General features: G+C 38.9%; 1 protein-coding gene across 1 annotated transcript; it reads right to left on the reverse strand.

Moving 5' to 3' along the window:
- Positions 1-3,238: 3,238 nt before the first annotated feature.
- Positions 3,239-25,006, reverse strand: PI15 (peptidase inhibitor 15). The gene is made up of 6 exons (XM_041464493.1): positions 24,836-25,006; positions 23,941-24,282; positions 8,408-8,526; positions 8,047-8,179; positions 7,766-7,881; positions 3,239-3,676 (listed from the first exon to the last, which is right to left on the reverse strand). The coding sequence occupies exons 2-6, from the start codon at positions 24,211-24,213 to the stop codon at positions 3,541-3,543; spliced, it is 777 nt and encodes a 258-aa protein (XP_041320427.1). The 5' UTR covers positions 24,214-24,282; positions 24,836-25,006; the 3' UTR covers positions 3,239-3,540.
- Positions 25,007-25,137: the final 131 nt, after the last annotated feature.

The following is a 25,137-nucleotide window of genomic DNA, read 5'->3' on the forward strand; positions in this document are numbered from 1 at the left end:
TTTTTCAGAGAGATGATCTGGAATCACTAAAACTTGCTCAGCATCAGTCTGGAGTCATGACTCTCAGAGGTCTTACTCTCCCCATAATTTGTTCCACAGGCTCTTGCCTGTTGTGAGGAGGGGAGGGTACTGTTTGTTTTGGTTTTGAATTGGAATACATTTTCCTCTCTGATGCACTTAAAACTCTTATTAGAGCCTGAAACAACCGTAAAAAGGAGCTCTGAAAGCAAATCTGACCTAGTGGCAAGTTATATGTTTAGCTGAAAAAGATCTCACAAACACTGGAGTGTATATGGCAATATTTCCACAAAAAAATAATCTGTAATTTCAGCACCAGAACACAGAGATTAGCACCAAAAGGTATCAATGGCTACCCATCACCTTAGATGTTTAAATGAGGCAAAAAGTCACAAGCAGATATTAATATAAACAGCTGCACTCAATAATTAATTATATCAATTTTGTTATATCATTTTTTACTCCTATGCCTCTCACAGTATTTTGACAAAAAATAATTTTTGCCTTATTTTAGCTTGTGCATACTTCTACAACTTTATATTTAGAACAGAAGTCTGAGCTAATTTCTCTGTCTTTAAAGGCACACCCCTCTGCTGAGAAGAAATTAGTACTTCAAGGCCATCAGAATAGCAACTGCAGGTGGTTTGCCTCAGCATGGCCTTGAACTCATCAAGCTCAGCAGGCATTAGAGCTGCCAAAGACATCTGAAGTCTTCTGCAGGTTTCAGTGCTTTTTCTGTAGCAGCACTTGGTGTCAGGTAGTCAGTCAGGAAGCACTGGTACTGGCAATCAAAATAGAGCTTTACTGGCATTGTCATTACCTGGCCCAAGAGCAAAAAGATAATAGAAATTGGGGCAATTCAAATAGGCAATGCAGAAAGGCCTTCCACTTTAAAGTGGAAATTTCATGTGGTAATCAAATATCTGATGATCTGTAATTCTCTCTGTTAAATGAAAAATATTCGGCTAATGCTTGAGTGCTTGTGGCTGGTTTTATCAGGAGCTGCTCATATGAAATAGCTTATTTCCAGATCATATTTTGCTGCTGTCGATTACAGTGTGATTACAATAGTTAATCCCTAGCACCATTATGGGATGTTGTGAAAAAAACCTGCATACCTGTTTGTTAAAAGCAAAGTTTTCTATATTCACAGAAAACAAAATATTCCACAAAATCAAGGTATTTGTAGCAACTTAAAAAGTAACAGATATGATAACATATATACCCGTGATAATAATTTCAGCTGAATTACAGAATTATAAATTAATTTACAAGGTCTAGTCCTGTTTGGAAAGTGTACCATACAACATACAAGTTGCAAGTTTCAAAGTGCATAGTCATTTATTGTTAGACCTACTGTTGTAGGTTTCATGGTTTAACCTGAAGTTTTTCTTATGCTCTGCTTCCTATTTGTATTTCAAACATAAAAATACTGAAAATGGCTAGATGCACTGCTTTAACTGTTCTATCTTTACGTCTATAGAAGATTTCCTATGCAGAAAAAAAATGCATTTTTCACCTGCATCTTTGTCAAAAACTGTGCTGGCTGAGGGGCTAGTCACCCACCAAGTAGTTTTGTCTCATTTACTTCAGTGTGTACACAGATCATGCAAAGAGGTTGTCTTTCACTCCCAAAACAGGACTGGCTTCTACTCCACCAAAGTATTTGACTGATTGAGTACTGTTCAAGTCCAAACTCCTTTGAAAACAAAAGGAAAAATGTTTATATTGTACCTATTAGGATAAAAGTTAGTAGAATATTACAGACAGTTATCCTTTTAAAGCATGGACACATCTAAAGGCAATATGCCTGTCTAGTTCTTGTCCTGTCAGATGTCACTAACCAGAAATATCTGAAGAGCCATAGACCAGCTGCTGATGTTCTCTGAGGGATCAGAGTACAGACAGATAGAGAGGGGCTGCTACATTTCATACCCTATACAGCCTGTCTCAGATATCTTGCTGGAGAAAAAGAATAACTAATGTGAAGAATTCAAATTCTCATCTTTCTTTTTATATCATCAGCAAGTTACTTCATATTGTGGTGACAGACTATCTCAAATACCCTAAAAACACTGAACTAGTGACTTAAAGATCCATACATATGTAGCTCCAGTGAAATTATCTTCTGTTGTTCCACTTGCTCTACTTAGTACTGCTTTTCAAAGTTCATAAATTTCAGAGGTCTAAATGTAGCAGTGCAAGCAGTCTAAACACTTATATTTAAAGTGGAGTACATTCTGCCCTGTAACATAAAGCCAAAATTCAAGGCTATTTCAATGACCTAGTAACAGTGGCAGACATTTGATCTCTTCCATTTAATAATCTGTTTTTCAAGAAAAGTACCTGTATAAGATTTTGGTTATAATGTCTCTATTGGGCACCCATAAGGCATTCTGGTTTTGGCAGAAAGTTTTTGGCAGATTTGGTTTTTAATAATGCACACAGATATTTTCAGGAAACAGTGCAATATATTGTTAATGGACACTGGCAATTGCTTTAGAAATTTGGAATTTTTGCAACAAACCTATATGAATTTTGAAGATCCCTAAGGTCTTTTATTTAGAAATCTTCCTACCTGTTTTTAGGTCTGATCTCCCCTGATTCTCAACTGAATTTCAGTCAGAGGGATAACATATATACTGGTAAACCTATAGTGTAAAAACCTCTATGGATGTCATGTATTGATGTATATTGCTTTGTAGCAATATATTTCTTCCTGTAAAAGAGTGAATATACTCCTGCAAAGCACCATTATAGAACTAAGACTGTGTTCAGAAATACAGGAAGGTAGAGTCAAGCTGTGCTGTTATACCAGTATTTTTACAGTGATGTAGCCTTCTATCTAGATAAGACTTTAGGCACGTGAGTTAACAGCCACTGCATCTTAGTCAGTGTGGCTCCCCATTCTCTTTAATATTCCTGTCTGCACACAGACATGTGATAGCAGCAGCCATGTGCTGAACTCTTGAAACACCATAAATGAACTGATGCTGTGCATGAGGTAGGTAATATCCTGCAGTTTCTCTTGCACATATGTTTTCCTCTGCTCAGTGTCCCACTGACATTGCAGGTGAAAGCACAGGTGTAAACAGGAGGAACCATTGGGAGTGTGAGGACAATTTGTTCCTTTGCATGTCACACTCCATTTTTAAAGCACAGTATTAAGCAATGACCCTTCTCTTTCTAGAGCTATTATTTTTTAAAGGAAATAATATTCTATCCTCTCATGTGCTTTTAATATAGTCTAATCTTCAGGAAGCTACACTTGCTAAGATTTAAATGAGTTTGCTCTCCTTTAACAAAATGTTAATCTGAAAGGGATAATGTGAGTCTTAAATCCCAAAGTGTTAAAACCAAATTACACAAATTTCAATTACATTGAAAGCTAATTATACAAAAGCATACAAAAAGAAAATATCAGAGTATTATTACAATATCTCTCTATATATAATATGTGCAAAATTCAATACACAAGGTTCTTGTTACTCATCTGTGAGTTTTCTTTAAAATAATGTTAACTTATTTAAACCAGTATAAGTAGTTTGATGTTACTCCTGGGAAACAAAGATTGTCGATACAAGAACCTCCATAGCTTGGAGGACAAGCTGAACATGGGACTCCAACTTTATATGGTGCTTCTCCAATCCAATTCCCCCTGAAAATAAAAAATGAAAAAGAATGCTTAATAATTTCAGAGTGGGAGAAAAAAAAATCATCAACCATACTTGTTTTGAGTGATTAATGTCTCCACTGATATACCATAAATGCTCTGTTACTAAAAACATGACATTAGTTTATTTCTGCAGTTTACTGATAAACATTGATCTAGTAATTCCCAGGAAAGAGCAGGAAAATGATCATGTGAATCCAGGCAAGTAATATCCATTCCACATCCTTTAGTCTCAGTGGTGAAGTCCCACTCTTCTTGCTTTTGCTACAACCAAGTGATTTTTGGTTCTCTGATCCCATGACAGAGTATTTTTTACTGGAGGTCTATAATTATGAAAAGTAGCAAAATAAGCAATGGTGCAAGGTTTTCCTTGAGCACATTTTTCTCTGGCAGTTATCGTAAAAGCTTGTGCTTTGAAGATGGAAAAACAAACTGAGTGAAACCTTACTCTTAGGTTGCACCAGCCTAGGTTCACATTGTGAAGCTCTGAGGCTGAATTCATTAGAGAAAAAGGAAGATAAAAAGCTATTAAAAGGAGCAGGATTGGGGCATTTTCAGAGGTCTCACAGATGCAAACGAGAGAAGTAGGATGTTTGGTGAATAGAGGTGTGCAATAGACCCTAGGGATAAAGGGGTACAAAGCTGGAGAGTGATCATATGAAAAGAGGTAACACTGAAACATCTAGGAACATCTGAAAAACACATCCAGACTTTTAGGGGTTTAAGTAAACCACAGACTTTTAGAGAATCATGTAACACTCATGATGTAGGCATAAAGTTAAAATTAGATTTTTATTTAAATGTTATGTCTCACAGAGCAAAGAACTTTCCTTTAGTTTGCATGTGACGTGGAACAGCAGTGAGTAATGCAATTATTTATGAAACATTTTGTCATTCCCCACCTCCCAGCCAGTAATACTGGATCAAAAGCCCTGGTCTGGGTTGTGCCTTGGAAGAAAGTAGGAATCTCAAATAATTTGCTCATTCCTACTTCTCTTCCAAATGAATACAGCAGACTAAGTGCTTAGGAAATATATTTAGTCTGATAACAGATATGGAAATTCAGAGTTTGTTGAAAACTGCTTTCTGCTTCATTTTCTATGCAACACATGGCAGACTTGAGACCACTAGATAATCTGGGGCCTTTCTAAACTGAAATTATCCTCCTTAACTTTAGGAGGTTTTCACTCATTTCAGAAGCATAAATATTATTCTATGTTACAGCATGGCATCAGTGAAAATTACTGGAGTTCTAAATCCTAAATCTTTGCCAAATTCCAATCTTAATAACTCAGATTAGGACTGCAATATTCACTCCCTTCCTCTGTAGAGGAGTTTCTGATGTGCTGGTTACTCAGAAGGACACAGACTTCACTGAGTGGCAAAGAGACTTCTGAGTGTGTGCCTAAGGACCCTAAGCCCAATGCTCTTAACTCAATTAAATCTAGAAATACAAAATTAATCCAGGGAAGATGACTCAATATCATTTTTGTGACCCTGAAAGAAGTAGATGTGAAAATCATGATTCCACTTCCTGTGGCTGAAAGGTCTGCTCAATATCTTACACAGAGAAAGAGCTTGCAACTTCAAGTTTTGTTTAGCTGTTCGAGAAGCTGTGGGACTTTTAGATTCAGAAAATATAAAATGTCATTAATTCATTGCTAGCTGATACACAAACACTAAATTAGTTTCCAAAAATCCCTAATGTGTAAATTCATTTTATTCCTATATATGAAAATGAGATAAGTATTCCAGAAAGCTTATAATTTTTTTTTTTCAAACTAGGATATATAAAAAAATTATCTTAGAATCTTTGATTTAATCTTGTCCATGTTGTGGAGCTATAAGTCAGATAGAGTCTTTGCTGCCTAATCTTTGCTCCCTCGCATTCATTTCTTACAATCTTTTTCCAGTAAATATTGAAGACAAAAGGACAGAGAAATCTCCTTGATTTCCAAAGGTGGTTTTTACCCCAAGTAAATTTTCTTACGAAATCCTATCTCTTTTTCAGTAGAAAAACCTTTAAAAATTCTTTTTTACTCATGTAACAGCTAGAGTAATGACATATTCTTGCATATTCTTTACCACAAATGGACCTGTGCCACCAAGAGTTTATGGAAAACATGCTCAGTTAATTATACTCAGGTTCCTATACAGAACTGTGTCTTTGCCCAATACACAGTCAGAGCAAGCAGCCACTTACACTGTCTGTGCAGCTTTTGCAACAGTGGTGCAAACCAGACCGCAAACTGAAACTCTTCCAGAGCCACACTTTACTGACTCATTCTGCACCCAAAGGCAAGCTTGGGATGATGTCTAGGAAATGCTGGCAGAAAATTAATTTCTGCATTTCAACCTAACACCAACCTCTGCACGTTATGGGATATACGGCCACCTATAGGTGTGAGCTGTATTTTAACAGACCCTAATATGGAAGGCAAGATGAGATAGATTTGCACACATGGAACTTAGGCTGATGGACTTTATATGGAAGCAATGCTATGGATTATGTAGCATGGTCACATGTCCTGTGGGCAACATGTATCAAAGAATGAATCACAGAATGGTTTGGGTTGGAACAAACCTGAAAGACAAACTAGTCCCAGCCACATTGCCATAGGCAGGGAACCTCTCACTAGCCCTACTGAGCTACTCAGAACCCCATCCTGTCTGGTCTTGAATATCTCCAGGGATGGAGAGTCCACAACCTCTCTGGGTAAACTGTTCCAGTGCCTCACCACCCTCACAGTAAAGGATTTCTTTCTTATGTCTAATCTAACCTATCCATCAAGCTAAGGCCATTCCCTCTTGTCCTATCACTATGTGCCCTTGTGAAAAGTCCCTCTCCAGCTTCCTTGAAAGACCACTTTAGGTATTGGTAGGTGGATACAAGGGCTCTCTGGAGCCTTCTCCTTTCCAGGCCGAACAGCCCTAACTCTCTCAGCCTGCCTTCATAAATGAGGTATTCTAGCCCTGATCTACTGAGCTACTCAGAACCCCATCCTGTCTGGTCTTGAATATCTCCAGGGATGGAGAGTCCACAACCTCTCTGGGTAAACTGTTCCAGTGCCTCACCACCCTCACAGTAAAGGATTTCTTTCTAATGTCTAATCTAACCTACCCATCAAGCTAAGGCAATTCCCTCTTGTCCTATCACTATGTGCCCTTGTGAAAAGTCCCTCTCCAGCTTCCTTGCAAGACCCCTTTAGGTATCGGTAGGTGGATACAAGGTCTCTCTGGAGCCTTCTCCTTTCCAGGCCGAACAGCCCCAACTCTCTCAGCCTGCCTTCATAAATAAGGTATTCTAGCCCTGATCAACTTGGTGGCTCTCCTCTGGACCTGCTCTAACAGGTCCATGTCTTTCTTGTGCTAAGGATCCCAGAACTGGATGCAGCTCTCCAGACGGAGAGCAAAGCAGAGGAGGAGAATCACCTGCTGGGCACATCTCTTTTGATGCCCAGGATATGGCTGGCTTTCTGGGCTGCAAGCATGCCCTGATAAGTCATATTGAGCTTTTCATCCACAAACACCCACAAGTCCTTCTCCTCAGAGCTGCTATAATTTCATTCTCTACCCAGCCTGTACCTGGGCTTGGATTAACCCAGTCTAGGTGTGTTTGGCCTTACTGAATTTCATAAGGTTTGCACAGGCCCACCTGTAAGTAAATCAAGAGCCTGACCTACAGCAGGATTGCTTACCTGAGAAAGTCTAGTCCACCATGCCTATCTATAAAAGAGTGAAGAAATAAGGAATTCCAAGTAAAGTGAAGTCAGCAAAAAGAAGGCAAAAAATAAAATAATAATAATAGTAGCAGCAATAACAGAAAAGCAGTTTTTTGTTTTGTTTCACACACATCAAGTTGATTCCTTTTCCTCCTTGTACACTGAAGTCATACATTTCCGTATGTTCAGATTGAAAGCTTGAACAAAGGAGCAGCCCACAGAAAAAGCACAAAGACAATAACAGAAAAGCAGTGAGGAGTAATGCTGCCGAAAGAGGAGTAAGCAGTCCTATGAGAGGACCAAAACATGCAAAAAGTATAAAAATAAACAAAAATAAAAGAGAGCAACTCACTTTGGGGCATAGTTGCATACCAAGTAAACAGCTCGCCGCCAAACAGATCCCCAGACGTTCATATTCTGGCATGTGTGGATTGCGCAGCCTATACGATTGGAAGTGGCCCAAACCATCTGAATAAATATTTATTATTGGTGAAGTCCAAATTGAAAAGGAATATATATATACATATATTTATAGATTTAGACATACATTTATTTGAGAGAGGGGGGTATAAATACATCACAGGAAAGTTTAGTTTTGGACATGAGATTTTGAATAGAGGAAATTTATATCACCTGTGTGTAGTGGGTGCACATGGGTCCATAACATCGCATCGGGCACCTAGGGTTGCAGTCTTGAGGATAAGGGAAAGCATAATCCTTCACCTCATCATACCATGGCTTTACCAGCTGGAGAATAGATCGATACCTGGAAAGAAATGAAAGAAAAACATGTCATTTTAGATTTCTCTTCACATCACCAGGGTCACAGTATTAAGCAATAATATTCTTGAGCCAAACGAACATTGGCAGATATAGATATATTCTACAGATATAGACATAGAATACTGGATGACACTTGCATTCATCCAAGATCTGGATCTTAAAGGCTGTTCAAAGGCTGATAAAATAGTTGCTTTGTAGGATAACCTCTTACCTTCCAGTTCTTACGGACAGGTTCTGGCCCAAAAATCTCAGAAGATAGGAAGGACCATGGTCCCAAATGCAGGTAGCAGCCCAAGCCTCAGCAGATTTGGCAAGAGTTTCATCCCAAACCTGACAAAATAAAGTATCCTTAGCAGTAGAACAGAAAAAAAGCAGATAATTATCATAGTGCTAGAACAAAAGAAGCAAGTACCTTAACTCATAAATATATTATCATGATACATCAGATCTAGAACTAAGAAGAGAACTGTGGAGCAGCATGTACAGAATCCAGCGGGATTTGCCCTGTTGCTGGACAGAATTCCTTCCTATATCATTAGAGGAAGCCAAGTATTCTGATCTCTCCCTTTTTTTCTGGAAAAGCCCTTCACCAAACAAGCATTCTCCTACCATTTTCCCTTCTGTGTTGATGAGATCCATGTGTGGAGAGGAGTGAAATGTTGGCTGGGACTCCGATAGAAAGTGAAGGAGAGGAACACAGGGAAGAACAATTCAGCATAGGTATTACATACCCCACAAAACCCCAACACATTAGAAATAGGACCTCAGGAATATCTATAGCCAGAGCCAATGTGTGTGGCAGCTCTTCATATTTGAGGTCACAAGGTCAAGAAAGGGATTCCACAAAGGCAAAGACTATGGATAGTTTCCAGGTACAGTATAGATTTCACTACTTTATTCTGCACAGGAACTGGCATTGCTCACTGCCTGATATAAAAACGATAACAACTCTGTAAGAACAGACAATTTGACTTAAGTTCTCCAATGTTTGGAACATGACAAGTGAACTTAAACACTGTCTCCTTTATATGCTTTGCCTGCTCAATTACATGCTTGATTTGTAACTGCTGTTTTCTCCACAGCAAAACAGGTTTGTCTCAGAAATAATGGAGATATTGGCAACAGAACTTACTGAACCACTGGAACTCCTGATAAAGAATATCTCACTGTTACATTACAAGTGCACACAAATCCTACTATATCTTAGTGTTTAAGGGATACCCAAGTAGGCTGCAGATTCTGGAATTACATGTATATTTGGAATACCCTTCTTGGAGTGTTTAGGTGCAGAATAGTTGCAGTGAATTGCAAGTAGAAAGGCAGAACAGAATGTGGTAAAATTGTTTATGCAGACCATCCGTTTTTTTTAAACACAAACACAAACTCATATATCTTGAGTGGTTATGAAATAAAGAGCATGCTCTCTGAGGCATGAAATAAGAGGCAAAGTCAGAAATTAACTTATAAAAGGATAAAGTGGCCCACATCACAAATATTTTCTGTACTATGAGCTAATAATAATTTCTAACACTGAATTCAGTTTTAATTTCACCAACCTGAAGAGTGAAAAGACGGGTCATAATGAAAAGACTAGGACAATAGTTCATGACCTGACTCTAGTACTTTGTGAAATTTCTCTTAGTGAGAAGGACAAAATGTAGTAAATGTTATGAAATTGCTAGACCATTGAACCAAGCTTTTGAAAATATGGAGTGGATAAGGTACCTCCTTGATTAAAGATGAAGAAGCACAATAGAGACCAGTAAGACTCCTTAACACCAATCATTTTCCATTCAAGTGGAACCACCTTAGGGACGGTAAAATGGGTTGTGCTTAAAGAAGAGAAGGTTTATTTTACACCTGTTCAGAAAATTTTCCAGGACAAAGTCAAAGCAAATTGCTAGTACAAGGACAAAAGACAGAAGTCTTAAGAAGAAGCATGCTACAGAGGAATACTCTTCAAGCCAGGGAACATTTAGACTTCAGCCCTGAAAAATTATGGGAGTTCCTTGGAGGAGCTGGAGATAAAAAATCCAAAACCCAGGATATGCTCTAGGGCCTAAGTCGAAGAAAACTGTGCAAGGACATTTCTTTTGCTTTGTATCTCTGCCATTAAGTTTACTAGCTGCATGTGGCCAGTGTATAAAACCCCCTTTATAATCCCTGCGGTACAGCAGTGGTCCCAAAAAGAGGGCTTAAAGAGTAGGTACAAACATAAAAGAGTGCCTGGGGAGTGTGCCTGAGAGGCTGGGGCCACAGCCGGTGTTTGGAGCCTGCCCAGGGGAGCAGAGGAGCTCACGGATCCAGCGCGTGGGTCCAAACACAGCTGCCTGGTGTGCATCCATAAGGGGCTGCTCTGCCAGGACTGTGACACCCCATAAACACCCTCCTTTGCTGGGATTAATCATGCTTCTGGCACGAGTGCTCCTGCCAGGAGGCTGAACATGAGGTTTGCGTGCTTGCTCCCAAGTGACCTGTCTGCACTCCCACAGTAATCTAAATGTGCACTGGATTCACACAAAGAGCGCCAACATCCTGACTTCCACCCAGCACATTTCTGTGTACTGAACTGCCTCGCAAAATAGCATGTTAGGTGTTTGAAAGAAATGTGAAGAATGGACTAGGTTTTCACTATTAACACTCTCTAAGCAAGGCACAGTCCCTGCCTTGGACAGTAAGGGCATTTCTAGTTCACTTTTGCTTCTCCTCAGCTTCATTTCTGGTTATCAGGAATCATCTGCAGCACTGAATTTGTAAAGTTTTGAGGTGTTGTTTCTAACTCCGTTAAAATGTTGTGAGTTTGTCATGTATAGTGCACTCTGCTTTCCATTATCTACTCACACTTGATCCCTCTCTGGACAGATCAAACTTTTGGAAAACATTAAAAAAATAGAAACAAAGAGAAGGAAAATAACTACTGACTAAGGGATAAGGGAAAGGGGTGCATATGCAGAATCTTTAAATTTCCTGCATTCCTTCATTAGCAGGCTGGTGAAAAGCCTCTACAGAGTCCCCTACTGCTATGTAAATGACTTGTGTTTCATGGGAGAAGTTGATTGCCTCACCTTCCTGATTTACTTCATCTTTTCAGACAAAAAGGTGCTCACAGTCCTTCTAGGACTATGTCTAGATGATCACCAGAAGAAGAGAACACATAAGGGAGACCTTATAGAGTCTTTCAGCACCTGAAGTGAATGTACAAAATAGCTGGAAAGAAACTTTTTGCACTGGGATCAAGTGATAGGATAAGAGAGAATGGCTTAAAGCTGAAGGAGACTAGGTTTTGATTCGATATTAGCAAGAAAATCTTTGGTGTGAGGCTGGTGAGCCAATGAAACAGGTTGCCCAGAGAAGTTGTGGATGCCTCATCCCTGTAAGTGTTCAAGGCTGGATGGAGCTGTGAGCAAACTGGTCTAGTTCCTGCCCACGGCAGGAGGGTTGGAACTGGATGATCTTTAAGATTCTGTCCAACCCAAACCATTCTATGCTTCTACAGAAAGCCAAACAAATTATATAGGCTGAAAGTGAAAAATATTATCTCATAATGACCCAAAATATTGTAAGAGACTGTGACATTAGTTGACCCTTTCAAAAAAAGTCTGATCCTGAGTTCACAGTTGTACTAACTTTTATCAGAGTTCAGACCCCTGTTTTGGGCATGTAAGAGAACAGAGCAAAGACATTTGGATTTTAAAGCCATATGGCTTCATTATGTGTACATGGATAAATAGCATACCAAGAAATGCAAATATATCCTAGAAAGAGAAACTGAAGTAACTTGGAAGAGAGAGGGACAGTTTCTGTACAAGGAGAAATTAAAAAGCTCAAGCTAATTAGCAAAGAATTTAAAACAAACAGAGCGATAAACAAAATTACAAACTGAAATATAGGCAATGCAGAGTTCAAATTAAAAAGCTCAAGCTAATTAGCAAAGAATTTAAAAGAAACAGAGCGATAAACAAAATTACAAATATAGGCAATGCAGTGTTTCTATAATACACATCCAATAAAGCTGCCTGACATGAACACAAAATTGTAAAAGAGAAAAAGGAAAAAGATTTCCATACTCAATGGGTTAAGATCTAAGAAGGTGACTCATCCTGAAATGCTGATCATGCAAACTCCTAGTGCCAAAATATGATCATCCACTCCCTGAGGACAGCTAATTTTCATTTTCTAGGTTGCAAGTAGTTGAGGAAGAAGTCACCTTCTATCCAGTATAAAGATGCCCCCCAAACTCCAGATCACTGATTTGGTCCAGCATGGAAACCTTCCCATTTCTCAACTGGGTCTAACTGAGCCACAATAGAGTTAAAGCCCATCACCACACTTCCACTGACAACTTGAAATGAACATCCTTTGGCCAATTTATTTTTCTTTCTTGAGCCAAAGATTATTTTCCTAGAAAGCTCTCTGACTGTGCTCTCTGTACTGCTCCCTGCAAAACAACACTTCCAAACTACATCTCACTTGAAAATTGTCGAGAGGTCTGAACACAAGGAACAGGACAGTGTTTCTACATGGAGAGTTTCAACATCTGAGACCACTTCATGAGGCAGCTCTGGGGTGTTCTTTGCACTCACACAGCATGTGCTTGCTGAGAGTTAGCAGTAAAATCTCAGCATTAATAAAGTCAGCAGGAATTTTGCCAGTGAGCCAGAATTTCATCCTAGATTTTGTTTGTTTCCCTCTGCAAACAAATAGTAAAATATTTAATATCCAAAATGTGTAATAAGCAATAGAGTGTAAAACAAAATCTCTTTCATGTACAGTGAAATTTCTTGAAGCACCAAAAGTGGGCTTCCTTCACCAAGGAAAGCCTTTTAATATCGTTTTATTGTTTTATTATTTAATATTTAATATCATACATTTCCTTTTTATAGCTGTTTCTATAGCTGTCTGTCAGTTATTCTTAGATAATTTTCATGTAAAAAGGATGAAGTTGTCCTTTTGTGCTTGGTTGGAACAGGAGGTCCTGGTCACAACTATGCTCTTAGGTATTAAAACAATGGTGAAACTGAGTAAACATTCTGATGATGAAAAAGAAAACAACTACAATATTACAATGATCTGTCCACAACATTTGTTGAAAAATAACTGGCTGTTCCCTTCCTACTTGATACCTATGTTTAAATATGAGGAATTGCATACATAACAATTTTTAACAGAACTTAGAAACATGGTTCTGCTCATTTTCATTGCAGGCAGAATTGTAGTCCTCAATCACTTAAATGGAGCTGGTTTCTTGACACTCTGCTCAATAAATGTCTTAGGAGACAAACCTAATCACTCAAATGACAATGACCTCTCCTCTCTGCAAGTACTCTGAAATTATTATTAACAGCAACAGGTAGCAAGAATTTGTGATCTAAATGCAAAGGGAACAGAATACACAGCCATACACTGTATTCTTTATTTTCCCATCCTGTGTGGATATCTGTGGGTAAACTGGATGTTTTTAGAAACACTTAAATTTACAGCCCTCATTGTCACAAAGAAAATATGAACACAGTAAGTAGGAGTGCTCCTGCCCTGTGTGAGATAGAAGATGTAGGCTAATTGTGGAGCTGATAGAAGATGTGGGTTAATTGTGGAGATATGTTTTTACCTGGTAGCCTAAGGACTCTGCTAATGATCATGGTAAAACACTCAAGGAATCCAAACCTTTGTTTCTGTTCTTCTTTTGCCATCATGATTTTCTCTCTTTCCCAGCTCATTTTTATTGCCAGTAAGTAGGAAGTTCTCCTAACTTGCAAAAGAGCACAAGAGAACCTCAGCAGAACATTGCTCTGGATATTAAATACCATCAGCAGCCCTCAGTGCCTCACTGTTCATGTTTGGTCTGTTTGTTGTTTTGTTGTTTTTAAATGACATATCAGCTAAGATAATACTGTGCTTATTTCCCAATAGTAAAACAAGTACTTTAAGCAAAACATACACACCCTGGTCACTCACTACCTTCCAAGGAATTCCCTGAGTCAGGGCTGCTGCCCATTGTGCCAGGACAGCTGTGGTGTGACCAGACCCTCAGCTGGCTGCCACCAACTGTACAGCTGAAGTGACAAACACTGGGTAGAGATGTGAAGACAAATCCAGAGCAAACAGGTGAAGTTCACTAACCACTCCCTTCTGCAACTCCCTTCTTTACAGAAGTGCAGTTACATGAAGAGATAGCAAATGCAATACTGGGATACACAATTTGAAGAGAGTTGCATGGCAACACTGCTATATTTTGAAGCAATAAAAGTAGCATTTTTTTTTCCAGTCTTGGCATCTTGCTTTTCATCTATAAATGTTTACTTTGGATTCATATTAGTGATATTCTGATTGTTATTTCACACAAACAGATCATTCATACAAACAGCGATTCTTAGGCATCTCAGAAAGAAGGCCAGTACAACCTTCTTTTAGCAATGATCAGTTAAAAAATTAGCCTTTCCACCTCAAACATATTATTTTACTCCCCAGTAGCTCCCTGCTTCTCTTTGTTTGCCTAGCTGAAGATCAAAAGCCCTTACTTCCAGAACGACAACAAGTGAGAAAGAAGAAAACCTTGACTCAAGCAATTTCTTCCTGTGATAAAAACACTGTGAAGCCAAGGGATGAAATCCAACATGTCCAGTCCATCTGTGCAGCTGCATTCCACAGCTGCTCGTGCAAGTCCCAGAGTGGATTAGCAGATGTAGGCTGCTACCCTCCAACACACAGGTCCTGTCCTCACGGGTCACTCAGCCTTGCACCGCTCGCACTTGCGCGTGCGGCGGCTGTCTCAAATCCCACAGCAGCGTGCAGGGCACACAGGAGTCCTTTGCTCCCCTTCTCTTTCATACAGCCAGACATGCAGCACTGTCAAGTTTAGAAAAATCCTGTAGGACCTCCCACCACGTCCACTACCCCAAATCTTGCAGAAAGCTTAATAAAACAACCCAACAGCCCTTCTGCCTGCATGCTTTCACAGCAGAATGACTGACAGAGCCTCGTCTTTGTGCTCCCACTTTTTTCAATACATACTGTGTGATGAAAACATATGAGCTCATTGGAACTTAGAGAGAGATGTGGCAAACTTTATATATTTATTTAGGCTCTGAGATCATTTGGACTTTAGACTCTCTCTCTCCAAGAATATATATATGTTTTTTTATCTCAACAGCCACCTGTTAGAAATTTTAGTATGTATATTGTAATTGGTGCCTACCACACATGCAGCTACTTTCTCACATGCATTAGGTAATAATTAGAAAGTTTACACAGAAAATTTCCAGTCTACCCTCTAGAGAAAAATATCTTGATGGGAATCACAGCTCTGGATGTCATTCTTCTGCAAATAAACAGAGGGTTAATACATCAAGCTGCTTGTCCAACAATCCACTGCAACTCAAAGTAAAACTCTGCAATGTTTTACAGCAAATTTGCTCTCATATATCCAAACCTCCAAACATCTGAGTCACACTTCTGAAGGGCTCAGTATGAGAAGGTCTGGCTTAATCCAGGCATCACCAGACATATTCCCAAGAAACCTCACTACCAGAAATACTTTTCTTATGAAAATTCAAGTCTGTGTTTTACATAGAAGCTTATATTCCTGGGTGTCTACGTGGTGCAAACACAAAGTGCTATCATTTGAAGCTTTACCACTGTTAGTAGTCAATATTTTTTTTCTTCTAAATGTTGTCTGAACTTCCTTTCATGTTTGGCATCAGGCTTTCAGACAATAAGAAATAAAGAAAATTGGTATGCTGTCAGATTTAATAACAATAAGCTTCTCTGATATTCTACTATTTGTTTAGCTTTTGGAAAAGTTAAATATCACAGCTATATATCTTAAAATATTCAGTGCTTTTCTAACCTCCTGCAAGGCATATTTTAATTGGCAACAGCTTATCTTAGAAATGGTAACAAAAAAGACCAAACTTTAGCTCCGTGTCACCCTGACAATTGGTCAGAAGTCTGAAAAGGAGTGTTTGATCTCTATCATTTTAAATATGATCAGAACAAATTGTATTTTCTTAGAAACATAAAACGTGAATGAAAATGTATTTGTTTTGTGGTGTTTCATTTTTCTTACATACAGAAAAAAAATATACATTCTGCTTTTCTTTGTTATTAACCACTGAAGCTTTCCATCAAAAGGAAAAATGTTCTTAATTTCTTTAAAAGTTCCCAAAGAAAATACTTACTGTTTTCTAAACAGCTCTAGCTGAAAGATATGACAGCATGACTTAAAGAAAACACATAGAAGCTTCCTCTTTCTGCAGAATAAAGAATAATAGTTCTTTATTCTCAGAAAAAGAAAGCTCAATTTAAGATTCTTTCTCTTGATACAGATTAGCAGATATCAGTGACAGGTAGATAGATGTGCAAAACCAGTTAATTCTCAGTTTCATTTAAACAGACCTCAAACTCCATCCCAGGGCACCTGCAGATGCATTTTTACATGGAGGAGCCTGAGCTGAAGATTCTGTGCACAAAAAGCAAGCAAGGGGCCATCCTGGGGCTTCCATCTTTTGCTGCCTCTAGGACACACATTTTCACAGACCTGTAATAGACTATTTATCTTTTCAGGTGGAGAAGGAGAGCAAAAACATTGAGAGGTTTAAGGTTACTATAATCTCCATTCACATATGAAAAAAAGTATTGTGTACTTTGGATCAAGATTCTTGTGAAAAATGCCCTGTCTCTGTTTTTAGCCAAGTTCAAGAGGTGCTACATTTAATAATAAAGGAATGTCTAATTCTGAGGCCTCTGGGCAGGCTGCTTTTCTATCTGAGACTTTACTAAGTTGTTTTTTGTTTGTTTAAACTCCTAGAAGGCTTTCTGCTAATACTAAATTTAAATAACGTAAATATTCTTTTCTAAAACACCACCAAGATGGATGTTCTAAAATTGTTATGCATAAAACATTGGAACAGAGCTCTAGTACCAAAGCAAGTTTAACACAGTCATTCTTTTCCACAAAATTTTATCAACAACAGCATTTTTGGGGAAGTTCTTCAGATTTTTCAAGGAGTGCTTTCCAGGAAGAGTCTTTTCCATTCAACTCTTGAACAGGTCTTCTGTCATTCACTCTGAACATAACAGATGGCTTTTGTACTTCTTATCAGTAACATCCACTTGGATTTGACCCTAAATGAACACCAGTTACTGAGACTGAACAGCCTTTCCTAGCTTTCTGTCAATGAAACTGCAGGAAAAATGGGCAACACCTGACATGGCAGTGATAGCCAAGTAGCTCAGTGCTGCATTATTCACACTAGTGCACTAGGAAATATATAAGTAGCTAAACTCACCTGTGAGGGAAAAGAGAGCTAGGTAAGTCTATTATGCCAAAATCAGCAGAAAGTAAGCTCCATTTATTCCTGCTTTCTCTCTGTCAGTTGCCATGTTGTGCCTCTCCTGCAGAAAAAGGCTGAGTATGCTGTGACACAACTGCTTCCTTTCCAGGCTGTGATGCAGACAGACACCATTAACTGTAACCATGTGAACCACATCAGTTGCATCCATATTATTTTAATTTTCTGAGAGGATCACTATTCTAGAATTCATTTGCCCATGATCTTCCTATATTCCTGGTGCTGCGTTATGGTACTAGGCAGAAGGGACATTAATTGGCTAAACAGAAAATCAAGTGGTAGGAGGCAGAAACTGGAACGAGTGAACACATTCCACTATTATACACCTTCTCATTTGTTCTTACCTCACTTGTGAATTCCAAGCATAGAGCAAGCTAAAAGCCACGGCAGACTGGGACAGGAGGCCCATATTGGAGAACCTCCAAGCATAAGACTGAGGTGGATTACACTTGCATTTATTTTGTACTCTAGCATGATGAAAAGCATATCAAGAACTTTGCACCCTGACTCGTCATCTGGTTACTTTATTTCAAACTTCACTATGTATACAGGATTTAAGGGAACAGGGCTACTGAATGGAAAAGGTAGGCTGCTAGTAACTTCTACAGTAAATTCTTTGTTGCATTATGGCAGTTAGACATGCACAGTTAAAATGATGGGCCTAATCTTCTTTGACATCTAAGGGTCTTGTTCACTAATTTAACTAAGGAACTGTAAATGGAGTGCAACTATAATTTGATCCAATATGCAGAAGTATTGTAATGACACGCACATGCAAATTGAGGAAAGATAATATGCACCTTAATGCCAAGAAAACTGTCAGTAAATATGTAAAGGGTAATTTTTTGAAAGGAAAAACGACAGAAATTGTATTGGCAGTCTAAAAATGCATATAAAGATTAATTATCTGAGCTGTAGAGGGAAATATTTAGGTTAAACATTTGGAAATAATTTCTATTCCTAAGGTAAAATATTTGCCAAGAGATGTGACTGAGACAGCATCACTATATGTGTTCAAGAGTAGACAAGATGAAAACCATATGTATGTAATGCAGAAGGAAGTCCTGCAACAGGCCAGGGATAAAGTACATGAATTAAGAGACTCTATCCAACTCATTAGACATAAATCTTGAAGGAACTAGCCCTGCAGTCCTTACTCACAAACATATATGATTTCAGTGGGACCATGTAAATAAGCCAGGGCAAATGACTCAAGAACAAAATGTCCTTAAAGATTTAGAATGGTCTGTAAGAAACCACACTGAAAACAGTAAAAAAATTGGTAAACAAGTTGAAAAGTTTATTTATCAGAAATGCTATTGAATTGGAGAGAAAACCTAACTCGGTCTTTCCATGCCCATACAAAAGGCTTTCGGTATTAAGAAGAACTTTGGAAAACTTGAAGTAGGTTTGCTGAGGTTTTTCTGACTTTGTCTTACCCATCACTTACTGCATATTCCCAGAATATTTTTAAGATCACCTTGACAGCAAAAGAATTTTATCAAGACTTTCAAACTTCGAAGTGAAATAATAAGGAAGTTATGCGCATTTGTGAGCACTAACTGGGTTATACCTTGCTTCTCTGACCTGACTTTGGAAGTGACCTGCACTTTTGGAAGTTACCTGCAACTTTTCTGGGACAGGAAGTATCCAAATACACCACCTTGGCAACGAGAGTCATTCCTGGGCCACACAGAGTGTACATAATTCCAGCATGACACACGTGGATTCCTTCACAGGACTACAGGAGCTTCTTTTCAAACACAACTACTTTTCTTTTACAACAATAGGTCGTTTCCTTTGTTTAGTCTATTATGGTCTTTTATGTGGATTTACTAGAAATTAATATGCTGAAATTCTCCATTCTCTTCCAGTTCCTGTGCCATCAGCTCATGAGAAACACAAAATAACTCCTGGGTAGCTAAACTAACTCATTTCAGGCTAGTCTGGAAATCTTTTACTACTTTGAGTTCTACAAAGTGAGTCAAAGTGACAAAATTCAATCAGGGTCAGACTTTCCCAAATATAAAAGTGCAGTTACTAAACAAAAAAGAATTGAAACTGTGTCTAAAAATCTTTGATACATCAGCAGGCTCGAGTTTATCTAGAGCACTTTTTGCACTTAAAATCTTCAGCCAGCATTCCACAAACATGTTTTTGAGTATGCAATCCTGCCCCCTCTATTATACTTCATACATGCTACTGCCAGCCAACCATAATTATGTTCATCCATACTGGACTCAGGACGCATCCTTGCAGAGCAAGCAGTGAAACTACTCATGGCTTGCCTTTACTATGGCTCTTCAACAAGTTATTCAGATCACCTCAGAGAACACCTAAATAAAACAGATTTTCCTATTTTGCATGGGAATGCCATGAAGGATGGTGTTCAGTGTGCATCAAGGCCCATTTATATCAGTTACTGCTTCTGCATGCAAAGCTTTAAAGAGCATGTCTGTATACATAAGCACGGGCTTTACCAGCTTTTGCACAAACACAGTGATGAGGGATACAACAAAGACCATAGAGAAGAAACTAGTCGCAAGTGGGGATGACTGTAGGAAAAGTAAAAATAACTTCTGATCCTCATAGGAACAGATATTTCATGAATGAATATTTTGGAAACCTAAAGATAGTACCAATGCACATTAAAAGATATTTTATGAGACTCAAATTTCAGTTGGCAATATCTTGCAAATATTTACTGGCCTAGCAAGTAGCTGAGATGTTCCAGAAAGGCAACACAGGTCTCCATAGTACAGAATTAGCATTCAGAAAAAGGGATTTCTTTGTTCATATGCTTCCACTGGATCTACAGATGTACATAATTTTCACTCTAGACAGCTGCTGGCAAATCTACACTTCACTTTTTCTGAATCACGAATTTTATGGAATCTTTTTGCTTTCTCCACAAAAAATACACAAAGACAAGTAGATGATTTTCACCCTTTGTCAGGCCAGAAGTATGGTGTCATCTTTCTTTCTGCAGGCATGCCCTCAGCTTTCAAAGCACAAGCAAAGACTTAGGATGCGGAAGAAAAAGGTCCAAATTTAAAAAAAAAAAAAAAAGACTCACTAATTATGGATTACAGGCCTGGAAGTTCTTGTTTTCTTTCATTTTTCTTCACATATACACTGACTAGATTTGCACCTGTAGAAAAACTTCCAGTTGAAGGCATCAGTACCTCCAGAACCAGAACCAAAAGGAGGACTACTTTAAAATCTAACATATTGGGTGCCAATGTCCCAACAGAAAGACTTGCCAAAGTGTAACTGGCACAAGACAAACCAGCTTCTTTCACTGGGGACTGACACAATGCCTCCCACCATGTCTGACTCCCCAGCTGTCTGCTTTCATGGGGGGCTGCATGCAACAGCAGGCTGGGGCAGCACTCAGAGCCACCTCTCCCAAAGACAATTGGAACACTTCCCAGCTCTGCTTATCTGAACTTCCCTTGCCTAACCCATGTGCATTCAAAGCTGCTCTTCCAGACCTCTCATCCAAAGTCCTACAGTACATAAACCTTCTAGACAGTAAGGGCAGAGAGAATAACGCCCAAGGAGTGTGAAGTATCTGTAACTGCACCGAACATGTGAGAAGCAGACTGTACCCAAGAGAGGAACAGAATGTGTCAAGTAGAAATGCCCCAAAAAAGGCTGGGTGTGGGGAACTAGAATCACAAGAACCAAACCATGCAACCAAACCCTGAAGGGGTTTTATTCCCACCAGGGAGGTGGAAATAAAAGCAAGTGGAACTGCACAGAAGTGAGGATGTGATACAGTAATTAATGAGAAGAACAGCTCCTAAAAGAATTAGGAAAAAACAACAAAACACAATTTACTATGACAGTGAACATAGAAAAGATGAAAAAAAAAATTTCTAGTGCTTCAAAGCTGCTTAGTTTTTCTCTGTTTCAACACACTTTAAAAGATTTCCACAATATACTGCATCTGTAAGCAATTCCAGCTCTCTAACATGTGACATCCGTTTCAGTCATTGTTAGGGAAAATGGGATAGGCCATTTTCTTTACTACCCCAGAACTTTTCCATAGTATTCAGGAAAGGAACACACACTCTGTAAGGTTCTTTCAAGCACAAATGCATGTTGTCTGTTGTTGATGACAATGTGTTTGTTGTCTTATTTATGAAAATAAGTATTGAGAAATGTAAGATCTTTTTTTATATAGCAGCAGCAACTTCATGTCCCTGTAAGACACAACAGATGCTGTGTCACACATTGAAATTATTCAGAGACCAAAAAATGGACAAAGCAAACTCAGTTACTGATAATGGCATTTCCAGTCTCAGTATGGCTTGCAGCACCATGTCATCTTCCAGGCCTCCCTACCAAACTCCTTCTGTAGTCAGAGAGGTAAGAAGTTCTACATATGGTGCCATGACCACAACACAGATGGCAGAGCACACCATGTGTGATGTTGCTCACTGAGCATTTTTTGCTCTGTAGTTACATGGGACACACACAGACTTAGACAATTTTAAAAGAGAACTCGTGGCAGAGGGGTGGCTGCCACTTGGGGATTCAAGCTCAAGTTGCACTCTGGTTCATTACCTACATAGCTTGAGGTGCTGATCTGAATTCTGCAGCATGAGGTCACAAAGTACTTTCAGACTGGAAAACCAAGTGTAAAAGAAAGCTTTCAGTCCTTGCACTTGAGACTACTGTTGGGGCTGATGCTGCCAGGAACAGGGACATCCTATGGCTGGTTGCTACTGGCAAAAGCAATAGTGAGAAAGACAAGGAAAAGAACATCTGCCAACTGTAAAGAGCATGATTTCAATCTTGATTTTGTGTCTATGTTGCAGCAAAGCTGCAGCAGAATACCCACCAATATAGACACAATCTTGGCATTTTATGTATATGAGTTCAATAAAATCCAGGAAGCTTTCTATCTACAACTATTTTCTAGTTGTAAATGTAGCTTTCTATTTACAACTATTTATTTCTGTTTTACTTTACTGAACAGGCTAAGAACACTGCATTCACAAAACCCTTGGGAATAGGACAGAGTGCTGGCTTCACTTAAGCAAAGTGCAGGAGCACATTTCTAAAACACACAAGCCAAGGAAGGGTATGGTAGGCTGCCATTCCCTCAGACATTACAACAAAGTTTATTTATACAGAATCAAAGGAAACATCAGTGGAGAGAACATGAAAATGATGACTGAGCTTGACTTCTGACCGCTATGGCTTTTCTGTCTCTGACCTTTCCACTTAACCAGACTTCAAACTCAGCCTATGGTCTTCATCCTGCAATATTCTGAGAGCACTCAGCATTCTGAGGTGCTGCTGGGATATGCTGAACAGATTATACGCTGAAATCCAGATTTAGGTAACATCTGTGATAGAAACATGTCCAAATTGTTAGTCATTAGCTGCTACAAAGGAGGAGCTGTTATTACTGATATCCCCTTTTTATGTCAAGCTGATGGTGTCCTGTTTCTCAAACCTATTAACTGTCTGCTGTCATAACTGTCTATTGAGAAACTGTGTCTTTAAGCATTTATTATGGTGCTGACACAACTTGTCTGTACTTTCAAAACAGTGTGAATACCTTAATTACAATGTAAAAAAAAAAAAAAATTGGACAACCTATGTTTAATATTAGAGGCCCACATTATGCATGTATGCAAAGTTGGAACATAAAGTAGCAAACATTGCTTTAGCCAGCAGTATGAGATCACAGTGAATGTGCAACTTCTACCACACCTGCAGGAACAGATACTTCCTATAAGTATTTTCCAATAAGGAGAAAATGCCTGCCACATACTCTTTTTGTGCACATTGAAATCCTACATACTAGAGAAACATGGAAAAGCAGCATTGCATTTGATGGAAAGATAAAGGTATTAGGTGTACAAAACCAACATGCAGTAAGAAAAACATGAACAGGAGACAGTGTATCAGATTAACTACTTTGCAAACAGTTTTACCATATTGCTTCCATAAATAATACATATGGAATAAATTAGAAAGGTTCATTTGGTGTCTTTTTGCCCACATCAGGGCAATCCACATCAGTGTACTCCACAAAAACTATGGAGCTGGTGATCAGCACTTTAAACACTTTGGTTTGCATGTGATCACATACTACTCCTCAGGCCAACAAGCAGTTAACTCACCACTTCACTTATTTCATTGGGACTACACATGGAAATGAAAATTGAACAGGGCAAGTAAGAGGTTCAGAGTTCAGTATTCAGCTTTTGCTTGCTGAAGTTAATGCTGCTTGAAAAACGTAAGGACAGAACATTTTAGTAAGCAATAATAGATTTAAAAAAATTGTTTAGTTAACTAAACCATTAAAATTTGTTTAAGAAAATCAATCACTGATTTACAGTTTATTTTACTCTGAAATCAACAGTTCACTTACCATATATTCCATGTTGGAAGCAGGTGGGAAGACTTTGCCTCTGACTTGATTATGATAATCAAGAATGGCAATCATGTCATTCTGTGAAATGTAGCGCTTCCGCCTGGCTTTGGGAATTTTTGCAGAGTCCAGATGAGCTGCCAAAGCCGTCTTGATGTCAGTGAAATTATTGTCTGACAGGAATAGGTCAGTGGAGTTGGGTAACACTAATGCACTTGTTTCACAGAGAATGGAAAATAAGAGAGAACAACTGATTGCAGCAATTACTGTCATTTTGGGGCCAAAGGAGACAGATAGGCCACAGAGGTACTTTGCTTTAAGTCAGGGCAGCAGAAAGCAAATCTGTAGAAGAGAAAATACCAAAGATGTGATTCTGTACATCTGTGTAGCAAGACAAAGTGAAAAAGCAGGCTGTGATCAGAAAAACCATTCTGTCTGTCAGCTTAATCATAAAAACAAACAGAACAGGCAGAACACGTGTTGCTGAGCAATTTTCAATATCTGTAATAAGTGATGATGGTCTTACTACAACACAGCAGATGAAGTACCATTATGAAGTACATGGTCAGAGCTAGTAGTATTCCTGAAATAGTGACAGTGCTATCACACCCAATCAGTCAATAAACCACATTACAGATCTTAAATAGGGAGACTGCAAGAAACCTCACATCATGTTTTCCACTGAAAATTAAAAATACATCCTAGGCTATGCCTACCCCATAGGCATGGAGTGTTTTGACACAACGTGGCAGAGATAAATCGGTAGGCAAAAGAAAACACATACAGCATGAAAGCAGGACATCTTAGAAATAGCATTCAAACCTTAAGTTCACCAAATGTGATGAGCATTGATAAAACTGCATGCAAAGCAAACTTATGGAACTGTATGGCTTACCTCTGGATAATACCAAGAAAAAAAGAACAGAGTCTATTATTCTCCCAGTATATATAGCACTCTCCTATGTGATGATATGAACCTTTGTGAAGAAGTGTCTCTTATTACAACCCCCCAAAGAACAAAACTGTGCTGGTTGTGAAGCTTCTGGCCAGAGGAGCTGCTGACAGCCTTTATATGTTACAGCCTGTGCGAGCCAGTCGGGGCCGTGTCCCGGCGGGTCCCGCTCAGCCGGGCGGGCGGGAGGGGCCGTGCGGAGCACACGGCAGCCATTGGGTGGCACCCCGGAGGGTGGGTGCTGT

The sequence above is a fragment of the Pyrgilauda ruficollis genome, unplaced genomic scaffold (assembly GCF_017590135.1).
Source record: "Pyrgilauda ruficollis isolate IOZ18807 unplaced genomic scaffold, ASM1759013v1 scaffold18, whole genome shotgun sequence".
Taxonomy (NCBI): domain Eukaryota; kingdom Metazoa; phylum Chordata; class Aves; order Passeriformes; family Passeridae; genus Pyrgilauda; species Pyrgilauda ruficollis.

Coding starts and splice junctions, on each gene's coding strand:
- PI15 (XM_041464493.1), bottom strand. CDS start 24,213: ATGACAGTAATTGCTGCAATCAGTTGTTCTCTCTTATTTTCCATTCTC. Junction 8,180..8,407: donor CTGTCCGTAAGAACTGGAAG/GTAAGAGGTTAT, acceptor ATTTCTTTCCAG/GTATCGATCTATTCTCCAGC. Junction 3,677..7,765: donor GTATGCAACTATGCCCCAAA/GTGAGTTGCTCT, acceptor TTTTATTTTCAG/GGGGAATTGGATTGGAGAAG.